The sequence below is a fragment of the Megascapheus bottae genome, chromosome 19 (assembly GCF_031878675.1).
Source record: "Megascapheus bottae isolate mThoBot1 chromosome 19, mThoBot2.hap1, whole genome shotgun sequence".
NCBI classification, from domain to species: domain Eukaryota; kingdom Metazoa; phylum Chordata; class Mammalia; order Rodentia; family Geomyidae; genus Megascapheus; species Megascapheus bottae.
This window is the reverse complement of record NC_143527.1, coordinates 41,592,665-41,616,262: the sequence shown is the minus strand read 5'-3', so window position 1 is coordinate 41,616,262 and position 23,598 is coordinate 41,592,665. Positions and strand designations below refer to the sequence as shown.

The window sequence follows — 23,598 nt, the reverse complement described above, 5'->3', positions numbered from 1 at the left end:
TCTCAATATCTCAAAATGCATGTTGAAAAAATTTAGGTACTTCTGCATAGGTAATAAGAATACAAAATATTTATCATAAGTATCACATGCTCTGCACATATAATAGCAAAATAAGAGCTATGTTGAGTATGTTCTGAGAAGGGGAAAAATGTACAAATCTAGACCCACAAGAACAATCAGGAAGGCAGTGAACCATGTATAGTTATCATTTGAAAAAAATCTATTTGCTGACAAATGCCCTGTGGATAACTGTGGATGAAGCAGTGAGAAGGAAAGTCCAGCTGTTAACCCAGAGATAGGTAAAACAAAGCCCGTCCCAATCCAGTTTCTTGGTGGCGGCAGCTGCTTCTGAAGTGCTGAGCAGCTGGGGCAGGCCAGGCACCTGTGCCAAGAGGACTGAGGGCTCAGCGCACTCTTGCTTTCCATCATGGCGGTCGGCTGGAACAGGGTCCATTTCTTCAAAGTGCTCCTGCTCCAGCCAGATGATGGAAACAGGCAACATTTCAGTAATAACAAAGTTTCTTCTATCACAGCTGGAAGGTATACATTTTTTCCTCCTAATCACTTGGATGAAGCATGCACAGAACTTGCTATGTGGCTAGGTGGTAGAGCACTTGCCTAGCATGTACTGGGCCAGATTCAATCTCCAGCCTCAGAACAATGTGCTTGATAATCCCGAGCAAATTTCCAAAGGGTGCTGCCAGAAAGAATTTAGTTCAAATGCCAGGCACTGGTGGTTCACACCTGTAATCCTAGCTACTCAGGAGGCTGAGAGCTGAGGATCATGGTTCAAAGCCAGCCTGGGCAGGAAAGTCCATGAGACTCTTATCTTCAATTCACCACCAGAAAACTGGAAGTGGTGCTGTGGCTCAAGGGATAGGGCAGTAGACTTGAGCTGAAGAGCTCAGGGACAACGCCCCAGGCCCAGAGTTCAAGATCCACAACCACCAACAACAAAAATTGTATCTTCAGTAAACCATATACATACACATTCACAATGTGTACATATATGTATCCATGATTAATTATAGGACTATATAGGAAGGTGAACGAAAAAGAATGATGAATTTCAAAATACAGTGCAACTGTTATGAAGACAGAATACAGTCCCTCAATAAAAGCTGCTGTTCAAGAAGAGATTGGAGTGGGGAAAGAAAACACAAAGGAGACAGTTATTCTCAGCAAGATATAATATTGCATGTCTGAAATACCATAAGGAAACTCTTTGGTGTGATTAAAAACCATATACAAAAAGGGATAAGTTAGGGGCTGTGAGCATGGCCTAGTGGTAAGAGTGCTTGCCTAGCATACACAAAGACCTGGGTTCGATTCCTTGGTACCACAAATATAGAAAAAGCCAGAACTGGTGCAGTGCCTCAAATGGTAGAGCTCTAGCCTTGAGAAAGTTCAAGGACAATGCTCAGGCCCTGAGTTCAAGCCCCAGGACTGACCCCTCCCCCCCAAAAAAAAGGACTGGCTGGGGTGGGGAGATAAGGATGGATATGGTCCATAATCTACTTAAATGCATGAAAACCCAACAATGAAACCTGCTGGAATGGAGGAGGAAAATGACAGATAGGGTGTGCCAACCAGTCTACATGTTTGGAAATATCACAATGAATTCTAATTTCTTCAAAATCCTATCTCCAAAACGCCTCTTTTGTTTTGGTTACACATGTAACCAGTGTGGTTTCATCCTTGCTCGTCACTCCCTCAGCGGAGGCCCAGGGTTCTTAGGTCACAGGAGCCACACTGCCCATTCCTTTATCTGGACTTTTTTTCTAATGTCACTGATGTCAAATGTGTTAACTAGTCTCATTTGTAAAAGCTAAACTAAGTACGGCCACTTTAATGCCCATGGCACGTTCCCTATAGCATGTATGTGCATCAGGCAGGCATCCATGTAATCCACATATTTGAACCCAAGTTCAAGTGATGATATCACAGATGACACCTCTGATGTGAGCCCAGACTATTCGGGAAGTGACATTCCCCTTCCCCTGTACATGGCTCCTGTGGTGAAAGGCAGGCGCTCCAGCAACTCTCTGCGGACTCTGAGTGGAGGGCAAGCAAAGCTCCAAAGGCACTGAGACAGTGTTTCCAGAGTCACTCCTCACTGTGTGAAGCCCAGCCTGACAAGGGGCCCTCTCAGAGGCAAGCCACCAGTCGACGTGACCGAGGAGCCTCACAGAGCCTGGAAGGAGCCAGTGCCAAGAGTCCCTTGGGATTATGGGGAACAAAATGTTCCATTAATGTCCTAATATTTTAGCAGAAATAGAACTCAGGAAAAAACAAACCAAACTAACACCACCACTTCCCTCTGCAACATGCTGGTGACAGGTGGGTTCCACGTGCGAAGCGCGTCCACTGAACACCTAGGCCAGGCTGGGACTACCCTGCTTGTCACTCACCCAGGGTTCTTGTGGCTGTCTGCTGAATGCCATGCATTCAGAACGCACTGCTAGCACTGGCCCTTCCCTCGAGCCCCTGAGAGGGCAGTGGGGATGGTCTCCGAGGCCAGAGAGCAAGTGCCCCGGCCTCTGGCTTGTGGCCGGTGACATAGAGCAGCCACTGGGTATAGAAGACAGTGCAACTGGTTCTTCCAGCACGTTTGAAATGAAACACCTGTTTCAAACCATACCAGTCTGTACCCTTCCCCAAGACTCACATTTGCTTTCTCCCCAATGGGAAGTCTTCCCTTTAAGATTGTCATCACGGATAGGAAAATGTACTGGGGACATCATTAAATTGCAGATTACATTCTGATTGCAGATGGCAAGTAAGGAAGATGAGAAAGAACAGACTAGAATTTTCTGCCTTAAGATTGACTTTTATAATTTATTTCCAGTCCTGGGGCTTGAACTCAGGGCCTGGACACTGTTCCTTAAGCTTTCTCAAGGCTAGCACTCTACCACTTGAGCCATATCATCACTTGCAGCTTTTTCTGTGTATGTGGTACTGAGGAATTGAACTGAGGGCTTCGTGCATGCTAGGCAAGCACTCTACCACTAGCCACACTCCTGGCCCCTGAAGTTTTTAACTAGGCAAGATTTACTTCTGCAGAAGGGTACACCATCAGCTAGAATCCAGCAATCAAGTAGGGCAGGCTGCTGCTCCCCTCTTATCCCTAACACAGCAGGCTCTGCCCCTTTACCTGGATTGGCCAGGCTCAGGGTTCAGTCTCTTGTGATTGGCTAACATCTAACATTTGAACCAAGAACTAGAAGTTTTGTTGACAGGCTAAGTGGTAAAAAGTCTGGAGGAATCACCAGAAGTCCAGCAAGAACACTGACTTTCTTGGTGTTTAAAATTCAGAAAAGGAGGGGCTAGGAATTTGGTCTAGTGGTAGAGTCTTACCTAGAATGCATAAAGACCCAGGTTCAATTCCTTGGTATTAGACACATAGAAAAAAGCTGGAAGTGGTGCTCTGGCTGAAGCAGTAGAGCTCTAGCTTTGAGAAAACCCAAGGACAGTGCTCAAGCCCTACGTTCAAGCCCCAGGACTGGCAAATTTTTTTTTAAAAAATTCAGAAAAGGAACCTGCTCATTAATTGCCTTATTCTCATTACTCAACATTACCTTGTTTTCATTACTCATTCAAATAATTCCATTGCTTTAAGAGACACAAATCAAAGTCCTGAAAATATGTTACAATTTCTCTTGGTCAAAGTGATTGGCATTTCAGAAATATGACTTGGAACTACTGGTTTTTCTGCAGCCTGTAAATTATCTTGGATCCTGGGCTCTGTCCCAGAGCTCTTCTGCTCAAGGCTAGAGCATTTTTCTACTTAGCCACAGTTCTACTTCCGGTTTTCCAGGGGTTAACTGAAGGACAGTGTCTCACGTACTTTTAACTGTGATCCTCAAATCTCAGACTCCTGAATAGCTAGGATTACAGGTGTGAGCTACCACTGGTTGGACTTGGGAGTTTGAATGTTACCATGATAGTTCCCAATGCCATGTCAGAGTGCTCATCCAAGGCAGCAGACAAGCAGTCTACACTGCAACTTCAGGTTCTAACATGCAAACCTCTCTTAAGAGGTGGGGCCTTGTGGAGGAAGGGGAGTCTTGGAAAACAGGCGATTCTTATGCCAGCCAGGGGCTGGCATTCTCGTTTATTGCATTCGGTAGTACCACAGCAGGGAGGGCTGAGAACTAGTCCACTTTACCAGCAGCAGTTCTAAAGCCTTGTTACCTGAGATTTGCGTTTTGGGGGGAGCGGAGGGGCAAACAATCAAAATTGGACAACTCATTTCTCTTTTGGGAGATTTGGCCCCAACAGAACAGGTACTAACTTGCAAAAGGCTTGAAAAGATTAGAGAAGCCCGTGAAGCACCAAGGCCCAGTGAGAGAAAAGTGATTTAAACAGTGACCCACATACTTTAGTACACCACCCACCTCCTTTTAGCATATTTGAGACATCAGTCTGGGAGCAGAAGCACGGGCCACTGGGACAGTTCCCTTCTGGGAGCCACTGCCACCTGCAGCCACCCAGGAAAGCCCTTGGGGACTCATTGCTCTTTGCCCGGCTCACTTCTCATCATCCCGCCCGTAGTTAATAGTCTGTAAGGCCTCAGCTATGAGCAGTGCCATCTCTTGGGTGCCGGCAGCAACCACTCTGCAGGACATGAGGTCGAAGGGTCCGCCTGGGGACAGAACAGACAGATGCCTGGTTACTGGAACTGACCCGTCCTGTATAGTAGCTGTCACACACACACTCACGCATGCACACGCATGCCCACCAACTGCAATTGAGTTCCAGGACCTGTACCCCACAGGTAGTCCAGAAGGGAGCACACAGTCAACTGTGGTGCAGGCTACACAGATCTGAGCCTCTGACCCAAAGGATGGATGAAGCCAAGATGAGGAGCTGTCTGCCCTAGGTACATGGGTAACTGAGACTCAGAGGAAAGAGGGCTCTGCCCCACTTCTGTCTGGGCACCTCCCCACTATCCCTAGGGATGCTTGAAACAGAACAGGCTGCACAGCTGGGTGCGCGGTGGCTCACTCCTGTAATCCTAGCTACTCAGGAAGTCTGAGATCTGAGGATCGTAGTTCAAAGTCAGCCCAGACACTAAAATCTGTGAGACTCTTATCTCCATTTAACCACTAGAACACTAGAAAACCTGAATTGGGGCTGTGGCTCCAGGGGTAGGACGGTAGCCTTGAGCTAAAGAGCTCAGGGACCACGTCCAGGCCCAGAGTTCAAGCCCCATGACCACCAAAAAAACAAAACAAAACAAAACAAAACAAAAACAGGCTGTACACTGGAGACCCATGTGTCTTGAGGTGTTCACATGATCCCAAGTGGGCTGGTGGCTACAGCACTCACCTGACGTGTCCATCACAACGCCTCCTGCTTCTCTGATGATGACGGTGGCAGCTGCCAGGTCCCAGCAGTGCAGGCCAAACTGGTAATAGGCATCAGCAGCCCCAGAGGCCAGGTGGCAGAGTGCCAAGGTGGAGCTGCCAATCACACGGACTCTGCAGAGTGAAGGAGGGCGGATATGGGCCAAATGGGTGGTGCACTGACTGTCTTGGTGTGGCATGGCGCTGCCAGTCCCTTCACCTACTGCTAGGCATGCTCAGCACTCAAATCTGAGCCACAGGGGGCTGCCACAGAACCCAGGGCCTCTCTGCTACACCACCCGCATTGTGCATGCTACAGTAGCTGACACAGATAAAGGTCTGAGGGTCTAACTGCACAAGCATCATGACATTCCAGTAGCACCCTCAGGGTACATGGGTGTGTGTGTGCTGTGTGTGCACATGTGTGTGGACATGTATGAAGAGGAGTCACTTCTGCTTATTAAGTCTTAGACAAAACATAGCAGAGTCTTTTTAAAACAAGTGCACCAAAGAGGACTCTTAAGGGCCTAGAGGTCTCAGGAACCTGAGGTCAGAAACAGGGGACAGGGGACAGTCTAGTACAGAGGGCAAATCTCAAAGGCCTCCCGAGTCTGGTGTAGCAGCAGCTCACGCCTGTCCCTCCTGTCTAGCCAGGGTGTTTTCTCTTCCACCCTTCCCCCTGCTTCCTCCCCCCCCCACCACCCCGAGAGTGCAGAGAGAGAATGGCCTAGTTCTCTCCCCTGACCACAAGATGTTCCTGGGCCCCAGAATCCATACCCATGTGCCTTGGCATGAAGCAGACGCTCCATGTTGCTCAAGAACAGCGACAGAGTGGTGGGATCGCGTTTGGGCCCAATTTCTGTCAGAACCAGGGCCTTGGAGAGATCTGAAAGAGAATTTCCACCAGGGGAGAGATCAGGTCCCAGTTCTAGCAGCACAGTTGAAGCTTGCCCATAGCAAGCCTCCAACATCTGTTCACCCTTGCCCAAGAGTGGAGTTGTGTGCCAGGAGTCTTTCTGCCACCTGAGTTGAGAAGTAAGACTATGGGGGAGGGAAGCCCAGACCTCCGTGAGCACGTCCATCCTTTGATCAGCTGCTGAGGAGCGAAGCCTCCAGACCCCTCTTTCTCAGATTTTAGTGGCTGACAAAAGTTGACCATTATTCAATCACAGGCAAAACCAAAATGACTCCACACTGGGATGTTGGAAGGAAATGCCTTCGTTTCTGAAAGGGTTTAATACAAACCCATCTCTAACTGTGCGCGCATGCGGCACAGGACCAGGCACCTTTCTGGGGAGGAAGTGGCCTGAGTTCAGCTGTCTCTAAGAAGGCTAACTATGGGGAGACAGTGCCTATGGATATGGGCCTTGACTGTGCAGAGGTGAGCAGACCCTCAAACCAACTGCCCCACTTATGCAGCAAAACTCTGCCAGAGCCAGCAGCCTGGCTTGTGGGTATTGAGGATGTGACGGAGACTTCACGAGGGGAATCAAAAGTGGTTTATCTCTGTCACATTCCCACACATGCCAGACCTGTCCTGTCTTCTTTGGTCAGGGTACCTTGTTGACAATGGCCCTGAGATGCCACACCACCCATGCACACAACCACAGGGTTGCACCATGAAATTGCTACATACCTCATAGACAGGAGCAGCTTTTCCTCAGCCACAAACTGAGATGCTACTTTTTTTTGGGAGGGGGGGGCGATTACAACAAAAGTCATATTCACAGGGCCAGGCACATGAATGCCTTCCCTTAAATTCTAGTATCCAAGAAAACCAGCCAGGGAGAATTTGGTGACAGAGCAATTGCCTAGCATGCAGGAGGTCCTGGGTTTAATCTCTAGCAGAGAGAAAATAAAGCATTACATTGTAGTTGTGATTTTAATTTATGCAAAGAAATTTTGAGTTGAGTAGAATTTTACTAGATAATCTAAGAATAAGATAATATTTATATAACACTGTTTTGAAAGAAAAATCTGAATTTTTAGTTTGAAAATATTTAAACTATTAATAGCTAATATTTTAGTTAACAAAACATTCTTTTAGGGGCTGGGAGTTTGGCCTAGTGGTAGAGTGCTTGCCTAGCATGCATGAAGACCCAGGTTCAATTCCTTGGTACCATATACTTAGAAAAAAGCCAGAACTGGTACTGTGGCTCAGGTGGTAAGAGTTCTAGCCTTGAGAAAACCCAAGGACAGTGCTCAGGCCCTGAGCTCAAGGCCCAGGATTCACAAAAAAACAAAACAAAACAAAACAAAAACAACCAACCAACCAACCAACCAAAAACCCCAAAAAACATTCTTTTAGCCAGATGCTCACACCTATAATCCTAAATACTCAGGAGGCTGAGATCTGAGGATTGTGGTTTGAAGCCAGGCTAGGCAGGGAAGTCTGAGACTCTTCAATGAACCACCAAAAAGCTGGACGTGAGGCTGGGATATAGCTCAGTGGCAAAGCAATTGCCTTGTAAATGCAACGTCCTGGGTTCAAGCCCCAGGATCAAAGAAGAAAAGACAAAAAAAAAAAAAAAGCTAGAAGACTGGAAGTGGAGCTGAGGCTCAAAGTAGTAGTAGAGCTAACCTTGAGCTCAAAAGCTTGGGGACAGTGCCTAGGCCCTGAGTTCAAGCCTCAGGATCAGCATAAGCGCGCGTGCACGCACACACACACACACACACACACACACACACACACACACAGTTATTTTTAGAAGTTTGTGAGGTCCCATCTTGTGGTGCATGCCTAGAATTCTAGCAGTAGAGGAGGCACAGGTAGTGGGACTATCATCTAAGGTTGGTTCCAAGCAAAACTCACAAGGCCCTATCCGAAAAATAGCTAAAAAGAGGGCTGGGGCATGGGTCAAGTAATATAAAACCTGTCTCGCAGGTATGAAGCCTTGAGTTCAAATCCCAATACTGCTTCCTTCTCAAAAAAATATTTTGGATAAAACTATTGTATTTAGAAACACAGAAACTGGATTCACAAAAGAAGACTTGCAGATGACAAATAAGCCAATGAAAGCATGCCACATTACATGTCACAGGGAATGCAAATGTACACAACAGTGACAACCCAATGCACACACATTACAATGGCCAAAATCCAGAACACTGACAACACCAAACACTGGTAAGGATGTGGAACAACAAGAACACTGCTAGTGGAAATGTCAACTGGCACAGCCACTGTGGAAGACAGATAGTTCTCACACACCAAACTCCTTGGCACTTACTGAAAGGAGTTAGAAACCAGGTTCTCATTCTAGAAGTCTTTATGTAGATGGATACAAAAGGCTTATTTGTAACTTCACTAACAAATGTTCAACAACCAATGTTCTTTACTAGGCAGGCAGGCGCTGAGGGTGACACAGCACAGGAGATAGGAAATATTGTTCCTTTCTTAAAAATCACTCAGCTCTTGAGTGATGAAAAGACATGAAGAACTGCAAATGCCCGTTCCTAAGTGAAAGAAGGGCAAAACTTACCCAATAGTGAGAGATCAGAGGTTGTCCGAGGCTGTGGAAGGAATGCATGGAAGGAGACAGAAGTTTTAGGGCACTGAACTCTTCTGCATGGTATGGAATGATAAAGACATTCTTATACATTTGAACATGTACCACCAGGAGGAGACTACTACAAACTACTGTCAGCATAACAGCGAGAGTTCACAGACGGCAACCACTAAGGAAGGCAGGCACCTGTAGGGGTGACCTTCTGTATTAATATACCTTTAAAGTATCCTTTCCTTTTGTTTCAGCTGGAAAAATTGAGCATGCCCAAAGCTACTTTAGCTCTTCTTCTTTAAAGTGATACTGAGGCTTAACAGGGCCTGGGACTTGAACTATGTATGTTCCCAGACAGCATAGACGCTAATCTTTCCAAATTCCCTCTGATAAAAATAGAATTAGAAAACAAGACAAAACAAAATAAAACAAAACTACGCACACACATACAATGACACACAATCATTGAAAACTATACCTCTAAGGTCTACTTAGCTCTCCAATCAAAGCTCTGCTGGGTGGGCCACACAGCCTTAGAAGCTGTGCAGGAAGAAATAGAACCACTGAGATTCAAGACTGGATTCAAGAGGAGAATCACAAAAATCACAGCAGCCACGAGAAACCATATGGGCTATTCAGGCTGGCACATGGCAGGTCCCTGGTCCCTGGTCTGGGTTGCTCTGAAAGAACAGAGCCAATCAGGCCTGTGATCTCTCATGACTCACTTCTTGAGGCTCCTTTAGGGGCAGGCCTAGCACTGAGTTGACACTGCCAGGAATGAACTGGAGTCACTGGAATAACAGGGACAAGAAGAAAAAGATCCAGGTAAGGATGAGGGAGAACTGAGTGAAAAACCAAAACCAATGATGATAGGGCCAAGAATGTGGCTTAGTGGTAGAGTGCTTGCCTAGCATGTATGAAGTTCTGGGTTCGATTCCTCAGAGCCACACAAACAGAAAAGGCCAAAAGTGGCACTGTAGCTCAAGTGGGTAGAGCACTAACCTTGAGCAAAAGAAGCTGAGTTCAAGCCCTAGGATGGCAAAGAAGGGAAGGAAGGAAGGAAGGAAGGAAGGAAGGAAGGAAGGAAGGAAGGAAAGGAGGGGGAAAGGGGGGGGAAAGGGGGGAGAGGGAGAGGGAAGGAAGGCAGACAAAAAAAAAAAAAAAGAAAAGAAAAACTGGAGTCAATTTTAGATGCCTGAGACAAAAATGCAATTCTTGGCTTTGGCTTTTATCACCAGCAAAATGGACTTGCAAGTATTAAGGCCACAGACAAGCTATCTGTATATATAATTATATTTGATCCTTACAATTTTTTTTTTAATTTTTGAGATAGTCTTACTACATATATAGCCCAATCTGGATCCTGGATTTTCTTCCCTCTGCCTCCCAAATGCTGGGATTATAAACCCATGGTCTCACAATCACTCTCATTGTGGTTCAGCTTTGTATTAGACCTGAAGTTTGATGCAAGTCTGCAAGGTGCCCATCTTTCTATCCAGAGCATACTGTTACCTGTGGGACAAATGACTGGGATTGAGAATAAGAATACTGGGGTTTGAACTCAAAGCCTTATGCTTGCTAGGCAAGTGCTCTACTATTTGAACCCATAGTGAGAGTGACTGTGAGCCCAGGATTGGCCTCAAATTGTGATCCTTCCACTACCTAGAGCCTCCTGCATAGCAGAGACCTCAAGCACATCACCACTGAAGCCCCAGCTTAATTGTGATGGAGTCTTCATTAACTTTTTGCCTGTGATGACCTCAAACTCTACAAGTCACGCTGTGCTTTAGAAGAATACTGTTTTAGAGTAGAGGACACAGCACAGTAGTATCCAGCGACATTGCTGACCATATGTGACCCAGAAACCATGGGAGGGCAGCTTCTTTCTTCCTTCCAGCTATGATCCCAGGCCCAGGTATCTGCGGAAGGGGGCAGGAATCTTGGGAGCCAGGCCAGAGCTGGGTGTCTGTGGACATGGGTCAATGCACGACTGAGCTGCAAGAGCAGCAAACCAGGAAGTCCTATGTGAACACAGTTCAGTGTCATAATCAGCAGAAACACAAAGCGAAGTTCACCAGGCATGTCTGATGGCTGGCTTCCTCAGCACTGCTACCCAATTAGGCCTGGGTGGGTGCCTTTGGGAATGCACGGTTATAATTAATGCCTGTGTGTGCAGCCAAACCAAACACTGGGAGCAGAACCAGGGCAGGGCTGGGGACTCTACTGAGCTCAGTCTGGGGTCAGGGATACCAGTTTGTATCATCCTGCCCAAGTGTCCCTTTGGGGGCTTTTCCCTGCCCTCTGCCCTAGGCTAACACAGGACCCATGTGACTCTGCAGTGCTGCCTCTCCACCCCACGGTCCTATCGACCCATTCTTCATTGGGTGCCTTCTCATAGAAGAGACCAGCACCTGATATGCTGGGTCTTGCCAGGAAAGGAGTATCTGACAGACAGCCATGCACCTGCTCCGCTTGCCACCTGAGGTGGCCTAGAAACACAGCATCGACCTGGGAGAAGAGGTGGCAGAAAAACAGAGGTGTAGGGTGCAGGAGAGCAAGTCTGAAAGAGAGGCTAGTGATGGGCTAGAGGGGAGGCTGGCAGGCAGGGTTTGGTACTTCACAACTGAGGTCAATGTTGGCGAATGAAGTATGGGTATGAGGCCCATGGTATGGGTATGGAGGTGTGGTTTGAGCCTTGTGTGAAAAAGCCAAGTGAGAGTGTGAGGCCCTAAGTACACGCCACACAACTGATACCACAAAGAAAAAGAAACAAACAAGCAAGCAGGGTCTGTGTTTGCCCCCTTTTTCTTTTCTGCTGTGCTAAGGATGGAAGCCAGGGCTTCATGTGAGACAGGTAAGTGTTCTACCTTTCAGCCACACTTTCAGCCTCCACCATCTTTCTAAACCCAATCATAAACAGCCTTCACAGTCTCCTCTAGCTGCCTGTCCTCCAGGCTCTTCTTTTTTTTACTTGTTCCTGATCCTTTCAGTACCTGTTCTGTAGGGAATACAACACTGCAGGTTGAGGGGGGACAAGAAATTAAAGAGGACATCAGGAAATGGAAAGACATTCCATGCTCATGGGTAGGGAGAACCAATATAGTGAAAATGGCCATACTGCCAAAATTGATATACAAATTCAATGCAATCCCCATCAAAATCCCAAAGACATTCTTTACTGAAATAGAAAGATATAATCCAAAGGTATGGAACAAGAAAAGACCTAGAATAGCCAAAACAATTCTAGGCAAAAAGAGCAATGCAGGTGGTATTACAATACCAGACTTCAAACTCTCCTATAGAGCCATAATAAAAAAAAAAAACTGCTTGGTATTGGAACAAAAATAGACCAGAAGATCAATGGAACAAAAGATCCAGAAATAGAACCACATACCTATAGTCAACTTGTATTTGACAAAGGAGCCAAAGATATACAGTGGAACAAACACAGCCTATTCAATTATTGGTGCAGGCAAAACTGGGCAGCCACATGCAGAAAACTAAAAATTGACCCTAGCCTTTCGCCATGCACAAACATTAACTCAAAATGGATCAAAGACCTCACATGTCAGACTAGAAACATTGAAACTGCTACACGATAGAGTTGGAGATACTGGAACTCATAGGCACAGGCAAAAACTTCCTGAACAGAAGTCACAACAGATTGGAAGGAGACTCGATAAATGGAACTACCTAAAAATAAAGTTTCTGCACAGATAAAAGCATAGCTACTAAAGTAAAAAGAGACAACCAACCAACTGGGAAAAGATATTTACCAATAATATATCAGACAAATGCTTAATATCCAGTATCTACAGGGAACTCAAGAAACTAATCCCCTCCAAACCCAATAAACCAATCATTAAATGGGCAAGGGAACTAAAGAGAGACTTATCAAAAGAAGAGGTTAAAATGGCAGAAAAGCATATGAGAAAATGCTCATTATCCATGGTCACAAAGGAAATGCAAATAAAAACAACCCCAATAAGAATGGCCAAGATTTTGAACTCAGACAATGACAGATGCTGGTGGGGTTGTGGAGAAAAAGGAACCCTACTGCACTGTTGGTGGGATTGTAAGCAAGTTCAGCCACTCTGGAAAGCAGTGTGGAGGTTTCTTAAAGAACTGAAAATAGACCTTCCCTACGATCCCACTATACCACTCCTGGGCCTCTATCCTGAACATCATGACCCAGGATATGATAAGGAAACCTGCTCAGCTATGTTCATCTCTGCACTGTCCACAATAGCCAAGTGATGGAAACAATCCAGGTGCAGATGAATGGATAAAAAAAAATGTGATACACACACACACACACACACACACACACACTGGAATTCTACACAGCCAACAGACAAGTTAAAATAATATAGAGTGAATCATGTTGAGTGAGATAAGTCAAGACCAAAGGAACAAAAGGTGCATGGTATCCTTAATATGTGGCTATTAGATCCAAACAGTACAACAGTGAGGACTCAATATTTGCATACCCAATGCTATGGACATGGTATTGGAAATATAAACACAACTAATAGGCATAAAAATCCCTTCTTGAATACTTGTTTGTTAAATATGTCATTGGAAATATGATGTAAAAATCAATGTAAATAAATGCTTTAATAAAAAAAAGTTCCAGAAGGAAGCAAGGAACCCTAAGCCAGCACGTCAAGAGAAAATAAGAGTGAGCCACAATTCAGTGGTGGGTTTAAGGTGGCCGGAAACATCACAGACTTAAGTATCTCCAGAAACTAAACTTCATTCCACACTAACCACTGCTAGTCCATATGCAGAGAGCCACAGACACACACGGATGGTAACACCTGCCGGTATGACCAGGACTAACTGGTCTTTGGACGCTCCCTCCCCTTGGCCTTGATAGCTTACTTAGCTCTACCACATAAACTACTATTAATTGGAAACTTTGCCTTAAAGATGTCAGATGGGCATGTGACCCATTATGAAGATACAGAATGTTCTCCAATTTCTCACTCCATCAGGGAAATCATGCCCCTAAAAAGAAGCCAGGTAGCACATACCTATGATCCTTACTTCTCAGGAGGCTGACATCAGGAGGATCTTGGTTTAAGGCCAGTCAAGGAAAAAAGTTTACCAGACTATCTTAACCACGAGCTGGCTGTTGTGATGTGTACTTATCATCTCAGCTTCCCGGGAAGCGTTACATGAGAAGACTACAGTCTGTGCTAGTCCACACACAAACCTAAAGCTTCATCTAAAAAATAACTATAGCAGAAAGGAGCTGGGGGAATGGCTGAAGTGTTAGGGTACCTCCTTAGGAAGTGAAAGGTCTTGAGAGAGACAGAGATCAAGGCAGACACAGATTGGATGCTCAGTAGATTTCTACCATTGTCCATGTGATGGTGACTTTTGTCTTTTCCCATCATACTTCTCTATGTGAAATGAGCTGAGCTGAGCTGCATGGACCCTACCTGTCTCCCCAGAGACTTGGAGGCGTTGGCCATTGCAGAAGGCACCCTGACCCCTCCGGCCTGTGTACAGTCGATCCTCTGTGCAGTGGTGAATCACTCCGAATTCCAGCTGCAGGGTACATGGGGGAGAAAGAAGTACAGTCAGTTTCTCATTTGACACAGGAAGTAACAGTGAAGCCTCAAGTACACTTGAGGCTAAGACTAGCCCCGTGACACTGTGCAAAAGTAGCCAAAAAGAAATGGGAAGAATTAGATTTCCAATGAGACCTGGGCATGACAGCAAATATTCTTTACTTTTTTCTTTTTGTCCAAGACCAGAATTTGAACTCTTGATCTGAAGTTTTTTGCTCCCTGGCTGACACTCTGCTACCTGAGCCATGCCTCCAATACCAACAACAAACTTTCTTAAGTAACTACAACACACTCTTTACCTGACTTATATCACCTTTGTAAGAATTTTTTTTTAATTAGAAAAATCTACACTAAACATAATTACTATAAACATTACTATCAAGCATTGTAAACAAAACTTACTTAAAAAGCTGCGCTCTCTATTTTTTTCACAGGAGAAAAAGGTTACTTGTGACTACTGAAGCCCTCTCAGAAGCCCTGGAGGTTGTCAGTGTATGGAGAATGTTGACTTCCATAAAACCACTAGAACCAGAGACATCATAAACCCTTCAGGGAGCAAAGCAGTAGCCCGGTGGGGCTTCTCCTTCAGCAGCCAATCATTTCCACAGCAGCTTCTCTCATTATTCAAGTGACAAAGTCTTGCTGGTAGACTATAACCTACCAACAAGAAAGATGGGGTGACTACATACTTAGGCAACTCAAGTTCTTCATCTACTGTTCACTATGGGGGCTGCTAGCACAAGCATGCTTGGCCTGCTGTCTCTGGAGGATGAGAACACCCAGGCCAGACACTTTCACAAAGTCTTGCCTGCTCATGGGGTGAGTTCAACCACACACATAGGGTATGTGGCCATCCTATGGGAAGGGGGTTCAGTTCTGGAAGGGACCGTTTGTCCAACACTGATAGTTTTCAACTCTCTAGCAATACTTCTCTGCTCCCTTCTACTACCCTGGTTTTATCAGGATGTCAAAGTTAACTAATCCTGGAATCGTGTAGGCCCAAGACAGCCTGTAGCGGCCAGCTCCAGACCATGGGCATGTCTTGGCCTTGCCCCTGGGGCTGGCAGGAAGAATAAGGGACTCTCCCAGGTGGAGATACCACTGCAAATGGGTACTTCCTGTGCTCAGTCACCAGGAAGGTCGGATAGGGATCACATGGCAGGATCTAGACAGCCTGAGGTGGCCTGCCTTCCCAGCTCAGTCTTTCTTCCTGGCAGCTTTCTTCCACAACTGAAAACCTGATGACCAGAAGCACTGATCAGCCTCACTCGCTGGTACCAGTGAATCAACTTCTTATCTAAATTTCAGTATCAAAATTTTTACTGATCCCCAATTATATGTACTTTGAGATGTGTTTAATCTCCTGTTTTCCATATTGGGGAATCTCTGCTGAGCTGAAAATGACTATGACACCTGCTGTTCTAAAGGGAGCTGCTTTTGAGAGATGTAGAACCCCTGTCCTAATTACCAAGGTTTTTCCAAGCCTTGCTGACTGACCTTCACCCAGGCCTTTCCTGCACGTCTTATGCTATATTGCTTAGTTCAGAAGGTCTCTGGGAATCTGAAGAGAGCCATGTTCTCACACTAATAGTCAGAGGAGGTAAAGAAGAATTAATAGGATATTAAGATTAAAAATGTTATCCCAAAATAGGATCGCCTTTTTGTGAGGAGGTCACATGCTCTAGGGGTCAGAAGAGACTAGTTCAAGCATCTGCTCAGAACACTGCTTTCCACAGCAGCTGTGAAATGAGCCAGCCAGCCATGGGATGAAAATTGAGTGCCTGCCATAGAGCCAGAAACCCACATCCCTCATTGGTCTGTGCTTGTTTACTTCCTTGGATTTGAAAAATAATATGCTAGTAATTGATTACTAATGATTAAGGCATAAGGCAAAGAGTAAGTGGACTGGAACCACAAAGAAGGGCCATGTGTACCTCTTGATGAACTGCGAATCCAATGCTAACTGCTACAGTGGGAAATCTGCAAAGGAAAACAGGAATGGGTCACATGTGAAATGGGATCATAGCTCTCCCACACCGGCCTTCTCTCAAGCACGAGCATCTCTCTGCACTCTGGCTAGTTTGTTTTTATTTTTAAATAACTACCCACAACTTCACAGAGCTGCTTCCAAGATAAATATACCTAGCCAGGATTGGTGTAAAAAGAATTCAGTTTGAAGCAATGTCTAGAAGTCATGGAAGACTCATCTAACTCCACAATCATCATCTAATGCTTAATTAGTGACAATGTCTGCAATTACATTTCTGGTTCTCAGTGATCTCAGGATGGCAGAGGCCTCCTAAAAAGCCAGTCTCCTTCTTGGGTGGGGTGTGGGGGGTCCAAGAGACACTGTCATTGGCCTGGGCCATGGGCTCCACACAAGGCCTGTTGGAGCCACAGGCCCGCTCCAAGCAATAGTAACATTCCTCTGTCCCTGTCTCCTACCTGAATTCTAGCAGCCAAGAACATCTAAGCCACAGTAATAAAGGGATAGCTTTTATGTCACGGTTTGACTGTGATTTTGTTACTCAGAATGTCTCCGTTATGTGAAGATCATCAGGACTTAAAAAAGCAGGGACTGTGAGTTTGGCCCTGGGGGCTGGCAGGAAGAATAAGGGACTCTCCCAGGTGGAGATACCACTGCAAATGGGTACTTCCTGTGCTCAGTCACCAGGAAGGCCGGATAGGGATCACATGGCAGGATCTAGACAGGCTGAGGTGGCCTGCCTTCCCAGCTCAGTCTTTCTTTGTGGCAGCTTTCTCCCACAACTGAAAACCTGATGACCAGAAGTACTGCTTCTGGTAGAGTGTTTGCCTTGCATGCACAAAGACCCAGGTTCAATTGCTTGGTACCACATACATAGAAACAATCCAGAAGTGGTGCTGTGGCTCAAGTGGTAGAGCTCTAGCCTTGAGAAAAAGCCCAAGGACAGTGCTCAGGCCCTGAGCCCAACCCTGGCAAAAAAACAAAATTAAAACAAAAACAAAAAACAATCAAAAAAACAATTTAAAGCAGAAGGAGAGGTGAAAGGTCTCATACCTCAAATTTGTTGGCAAACATTTAACTGATCGCTTTATGAGAGACATCCTGAGAGCTGGGTATGGTGAAACCCTGAAAGACCAGGGTATGGCTCTGTTCCTCCCTCATCAAGGGACTCCCATGCACAGAGAAGGGTTCTGTCTGGCTGTGGTCCCAGTGCCACAGGGCTCTCACGTGGCTCAGAGTGCAAAGGCCATAGCTCAGGCAGGTTTACAGAGGTGGCCCTGGGGTTTTGAAACTGTCCAACCAACACTAGAGCCTGTTTTCAGTGGTTGCTCCTTTCCTGGCTTCTTCTTTAGCCCCAATTTCCCCTAAAAGACTTACAGAGAGGGAAGCAATTGAGACCAAAGGGCCACTTAAAGCCATGAAGTCCCTCGGAGGACACAGGGGCAGAATCTCTGAAGAGGTCATGTTTTGCTTGAAGTGAATGCCTGGCAGCACCTAATGGCAATACTCCATTGCCTTGCAAGGGTCACCTTGTCTGGGCGTGACTGAGTACTCAAGGTAACCCTCATCTGGAGAGTATTTATGCTTAGCGGAACTGGAATTACATTATGGAGGCAAACAAGGATGACCCCTAATGCAAAGAACCCCACAGCTTGGCTTTGTTTCTGCTTATTTACCCATGAGCTCATGGGCTACCTCACATACACAGCTAGGTCTCCCCAGGTGGAGTCAGGTTGGCATGTAGCCTTGGTGGATGCCATGTGCTGTGCCTTTCTGGGTCCTTGTCTATGAACACATGGCTGCGAATATGTGCAGTGTCCATCCTGCCACTGTGAGGGAGGGCCCATGGTGACTTCTGTTTCCTATCTGGCTCTATAGCTCAGTTCCCTTCTCAGGAGCGCCTATGACCTCCCTCAACTCGAGCGTTCTGCACCCACAAGGTTTACTGCTACCTCGAAGGCAGCTCTTGACTTTCATCGGCACAGCCCATACTCTGGACCTTAGCTCAGCACTCTTAAATCTCAGGCATCTGCTTCCCAGGTGCTGGAATATAGAGGTGTACCACCATGCCCCAAGCAGACCATTTCTGAACAAGATTTCCTTATATACTTGTTTTTTGTTGGAGGTGGGTCTTGAACTCTGGACCTGGGTGCTGTCCCTGAGCTCTTTAGCTCAAGGCTACCGCCCTATCTCTTGAGCCACAGTCCTGTTTTCTAGTGGTTAAATTGGAGTCTCACAGTCTTTAGTGCCTGGGCTGGCTTTGAACCACAAAATCTTACAGAAGACACAGGAAGCCCTGAAGCAGGGCAGTGCTCCCAGCTCCGGCTCACCTGTGCACAAAGTTGCAGGTCCCATCGATGGGATCGATGATCCAGGTAGGGCTGGGGGTGAGCACGCACTTGGCCCCAGAGGCTGTAGACTCTTCTGCAATGAACCTGCAAGGGGTGGAGGTTCAGCTTGAGAAAGTGCACCAGGAACACGAGGCAATGTGCCTCCAGTTGCTTCTGGTTGCGTTGTGAAGAGCAGGCACAGTAAAGAGATCTCATGATGGCTTCTGCATGCAGACTCTTCCTAAGACTGCTGCCTTCCGGAAGAATAACAGGGCTGGGGATATGAATTAGTGGTAAAGTGTGTAGGCTCTGGGTTCAATCTCCAGCACCAGCCCTCCCCCCACAAGATCTTAATGTCAGTTTGGAAGAACCCCAGAAAAAGAGCAGGCCAGGAGGAGAGACACAAGACCATAGAAAAACTGACATAAGTTCCACAGAGGAAAAGCTAAACTCTGTGCACACTTCAGCTTGGAGCAAAGCTGCCAATGAGGTGGAGGTGGTAATAGGTACTGGCTACAGGGCAGGACCCGGGTTCTGCTTTTGCTTTTCTCTGGCAGTGTTAGGATATGGGTCATGGAGCGGTTGTCAATTACACCGACAGAGGTGCCAATGACTGTCACCACCTCTGTAGGCCTAGTATCTCTTTTCCCCACAGACGTTCTTCTATCCTTTTTTCTTTTCTTTTGGGGGGGAGGGGTCCATGACAGGGACTTTAACTCTGTACCTGATACTTTTGGCTCACTGGCTGGCACTCTACCACCTAAGCTACGCCTCCAACTCCAACCCCTCTTCCCTTGGGGATGAAGCAGGAGTAGGCTGGGGGTGGGACAGTTATCATGAGACCCCCTATCCCGAGTGCTTGTGGATGCCTTGTTGACCTTCCTTAAGGAATGGGAGATCACTCAATCCATCTCCAGTTTCTGTACTTTCTGCAGTGAGCCCCAGAGTAGTCCTTTGTCACAAGGCTCTCTATGGATAAGTCCCCTAAACTGTCCTGATTGGAACATGCCATCTTCCTTCCAACTCAAGCCAAGAAAGATCTCAAGATCAACCTTGACAAAAGGGGATCACTGGCTTTCCCCATATGGATTCACAGCACTCTGCTGCTCACGCCTCCATTCCTGCCTCTAGCATACATAGGCTGAGTTAAACACACAGGGCCCTACCTCTGGCCCTAAGAGTGGTCCCTGGCAGACTCTCCAGGCAGGTCCTCAGCTATAGACAAGGTGACCTCTGAAGTTCATGTTCAGAACTGTCCCAGTGTGCCAAAGGTGGGGCCTTTGTGCCAGCACTGCTTGTGGTGGGCACTGAGCACACACTGTGGCCCTCTGGTAAATGATCAACCACAGTCATTCTCAGGCTCCCTTCACATCCTCCATCTGGTTCTTTTCCCCACATTTCAAGTGTTGCACAATTACATGGGATTTGCAGCTGCTCTACTGAGCAGTATAGGCAGAGCCACATCTGTTAAACCAAGTAGGGAGGCAGTGCTGGGCAGAGCTTTACATCTGGAGTCAATGTGAATGGGTTCTATGTCACAACTAAGAGAATGATTGAAACCTGACAACAGTTATAATCATACATTCTGCCTCATAATTTAACTGCTTTCCTTTTAAAAAAATTTTAACAAACCTTTATAGTTAACAGCCAGAAGTACTTCTAAGACCTTCTTTTCTGATTTAGTGGTGACTGATGGGAGAGACAAAATTGTCTTTCTAGTCTATGAAGAGGAGCCAGGCTGTCTGATGAAGCCTTCCTGAACTGTAGCGAATGCCCCAGCACACCCAGGAACATGAGCACACAGGAGGAAAAATGATGGGTAAATGTCCAGATGGTGGTAGCAGGAACATGTTTGTTTTCCACATCAAGGACTTGTTTTATGTTCACGAGTCATGAATTCAACCTTCTAAGGGGTAGAAGAGGTGGCTGGACATACTGAGCACTTCAAGCTATCATCCTCTTTCCCTGCTTGAGCCAACACACTCAGCAATAGCACTCAGGAGAAGGAGATGACACGAGTTTACTTAGAGGTCAGTGATGCTAATAGGTTTTGTGTGTTCGTGTCCATGTGAGCCAATACTACTGTTGCACTTAGGACCTGGGCATTGTCCCTTAGCTGTTTTGATCAATATTGATGCTCTATCACTTGAGCCACAGCTCTACTACTTCTGCCTTTTTGGTGGTTCATTGGAGAGTAAGAGTCTCATGAGGGGCCGGGAGTTTGGCCTAGTGGTAGAGTGCTTGCCTAGTATACACAAAGACCCAGGTTTGATTCCTTGATACCACATACATAGAAAAAAGCCAGAAGTGGTGCTGAGGCTCAAGTGGTAGAACTCTGGCCTTGAGAAAGTCCAAGGACAGTGCTTAGGCCCTGAGCTCAAGCCCAGGACTGGCAAAAAAAAAAAAACAAGTCTCATGAGCTTTTCTGCTCAGACTGGCTTTGAACTGGGATCCTCAGATCTAGGTTAGGATTACAGGTATAAGCCATTGGTGCCAGGTGGTAATATTTTCCAAGTAGTTATACTTAGATCTACTGCAAAATCATCAACTGGAAATAGACTCAGGAGTCCTACAAAGGAGGTCTGGGATGAGCTAAGTTAGTGTGGTTAACAGGGAGGAGAGCATGTTCCAGAGACCAGCTTATGAAAACCCTACTATACCCCCCCTTTGTTTTTTACAAACATAGTTGCAATCCATCTCAACATTGTTTCATTAAAGAATAAAGAAGGGCAGGGCTGGAAATGTGGCTTAGTGGTAGAGTGCTTGCCTAACATCTATGAAGCCCAGAGTTAAGACTCCTATACCACATACACAGAAAAGGCTGGAAGTGGTGCTGTGGCTCAAGTGGTAGAGCACCAGCCTTGAGAAAGCTCAAGAACAGTACCAAAGCCCTGAATTCAAGCTCCAGGACTGGCAAAAGAAAAAAATTAGGGGTGCAAAATATCAGTCTAAAAATCCTTTCTAAGAAAGGATGACATGTAATCTTTACTAACATCTAATATTGAAAGCAGAAAAGACTAAATGTTAATAAAAATATATGTAGTATGTACATCTTTTATTACAAATTTGCATCAATTTATCTATAAGTTATAATTAGATGCTCCCCCTCCTTTTGCCACTGCTGGAGCTTGAACTCAAGCCTTGGGAATTGTGCTTGAGCTTCGTAAGTCTAGTGTTCTACCAATTGAGCCACGGAACCACTTCTGGCTTGTTCTGGTACCAAGGAGTCAAACCCAGCCAGGGCTTTGTGCATGCTAGGCAAGCACTCTACCACTAGGCCGCACTCCCAGCCCCTAGATGTCCATTTTACTTTAAAACTTCAGTCATGGATTAAAAACTAAACCCCACGAGTTGAAAGTGATTTCATTTCATTTGAATTTTTGAAACAACATTAACACCCAATTTCACCCCTGTCGCAGTGTTGGCTCTGAGAGCCCAAGAAGGGGATGGCAGGAAGGCTGGCAATGCCTATAGAATGGCCGGAATCTAGGGTGAAGAATGGCACCAAGGACGGGACTGGGATTAGCGATTATGATCCTCAGGCACTGATTCCTATACAGGTGTATTTGTCTGATTCCCCCAAACAGAGGCCTGACATGAGCCTGCTGGAGAAGCTTCTAGACAAGCCTGACACATGCCAAGATGTGCTCCCTGGGAGCATCAGTCTTCCCAGGAAGCCTCAGGCCCAGTGAAAGCGGCTGTACACATAGCAGCTGATATTCACTGACCTATAACAGAGTCTGTTCCACATACGCACATGGCAGTGGATCCAAAGCACACACATACACAACAGGGCGTGCATTTGCACAGCAGCTTATCTGAATAAGGCAACACCAGAACCCCTGGCAACATCGCTGTGCCTAACTGGCAGTGACCATGAATCCTTTCCTAGGCTCCCAAAAGATAAGCCAGCCACAACTGTGATCTAGCAACTTCTCTGCCAACTTTCTAGAGTGCCTAGCAAGAGCTGGTTGGTTATTATATTATCTATCTCGCTTCTAAAATGAAAAAAAAAAAAAGCAAGCTGGACAATAAATTCTTTTTAACATTGCCGTTTCATTAAGATTAGGTTCAATCTTAAAAACCAAAGATGAGCTAGGATACAGCACCGTGGTTCAGTGTTTGTCCAACAAACTCAAGGCTGTAGGTTCCGGCCCCAGCGCTACAGGAAAAAAACAACTAAAAATTACATGAACATTCTTGAAATTAAAAATATTTCAACAGATGCCAGAAGTCTTGCCTTCAAATGAAATAAATAGGAAATAAGAAGCTCAGATTCAGAAGTCGTCAATAAAACAAAAATGACTCATGACAAAGAGAAAACAAGAACTCCCCCCGCCCCCACTCATGAGGCTTGAACTTTGGGCCTGGGCACCGTCCCTGAGCTCTTCAGCTCAAGGCTACTGCCCTACCCTTTGAGCCACAGCCCCACTTCCCATTTTCTAATGATTAATTGGAGATAAAAGTCTCATATTCTTTAGTGCCCAGGCTGGCTTTGAACCTCCATCCTCAGATCTCAGCCTTCTGAGTAGCTAGTATTACAGGCATGAGCCACTGCTCCCAGCGAAGCTATCACACCTGCCGATAATAAGAACCTTAATGCATCATCCACATAGGCCTTGAACTCCCAGCCTTCCTGCCTTTACCACTTGAATTCTGGGATCAGAGGGCAAAGAGATCATCTAAAGGAGAGCTGGTAAATGTAAAAGATAACCTAAGTAGTTAGAAGGGAACAACAAAAGAAAAGGTCAATGTTTTAACTATTCATCCAGGGCAGAGGCAGAGTGTGTGTGTGTGTGTGTGTGTGTGTGTGTGTGTGTGTGTGTGTGTGTGTGTGTGTGTGTGTGTGTGTGT

General features: G+C 46.0%; 1 protein-coding gene across 1 annotated transcript in view; it reads right to left on the bottom strand.

The window, feature by feature from the left end:
- Positions 1–4,081: 4,081 nt before the first annotated feature.
- The window catches only part of Impa2 (inositol monophosphatase 2), a 33,546-nt gene continuing 14,029 nt past the window's right edge, over positions 4,082–23,598 (bottom strand). The window contains exons 3-8 of the mRNA XM_090353425.1: positions 18,745–18,849; positions 16,362–16,407; positions 14,296–14,404; positions 6,126–6,234; positions 5,332–5,483; positions 4,082–4,645 (exon numbers count right to left, since the gene is read on the bottom strand). Of these exons, the coding sequence (XP_090209551.1) occupies positions 4,530–4,645; positions 5,332–5,483; positions 6,126–6,234; positions 14,296–14,404; positions 16,362–16,407; positions 18,745–18,849 (637 nt within the window). The 3' untranslated portion in view covers positions 4,082–4,529. The remainder of the gene's footprint in view (positions 4,646–5,331; positions 5,484–6,125; positions 6,235–14,295; positions 14,405–16,361; positions 16,408–18,744; positions 18,850–23,598) is intronic.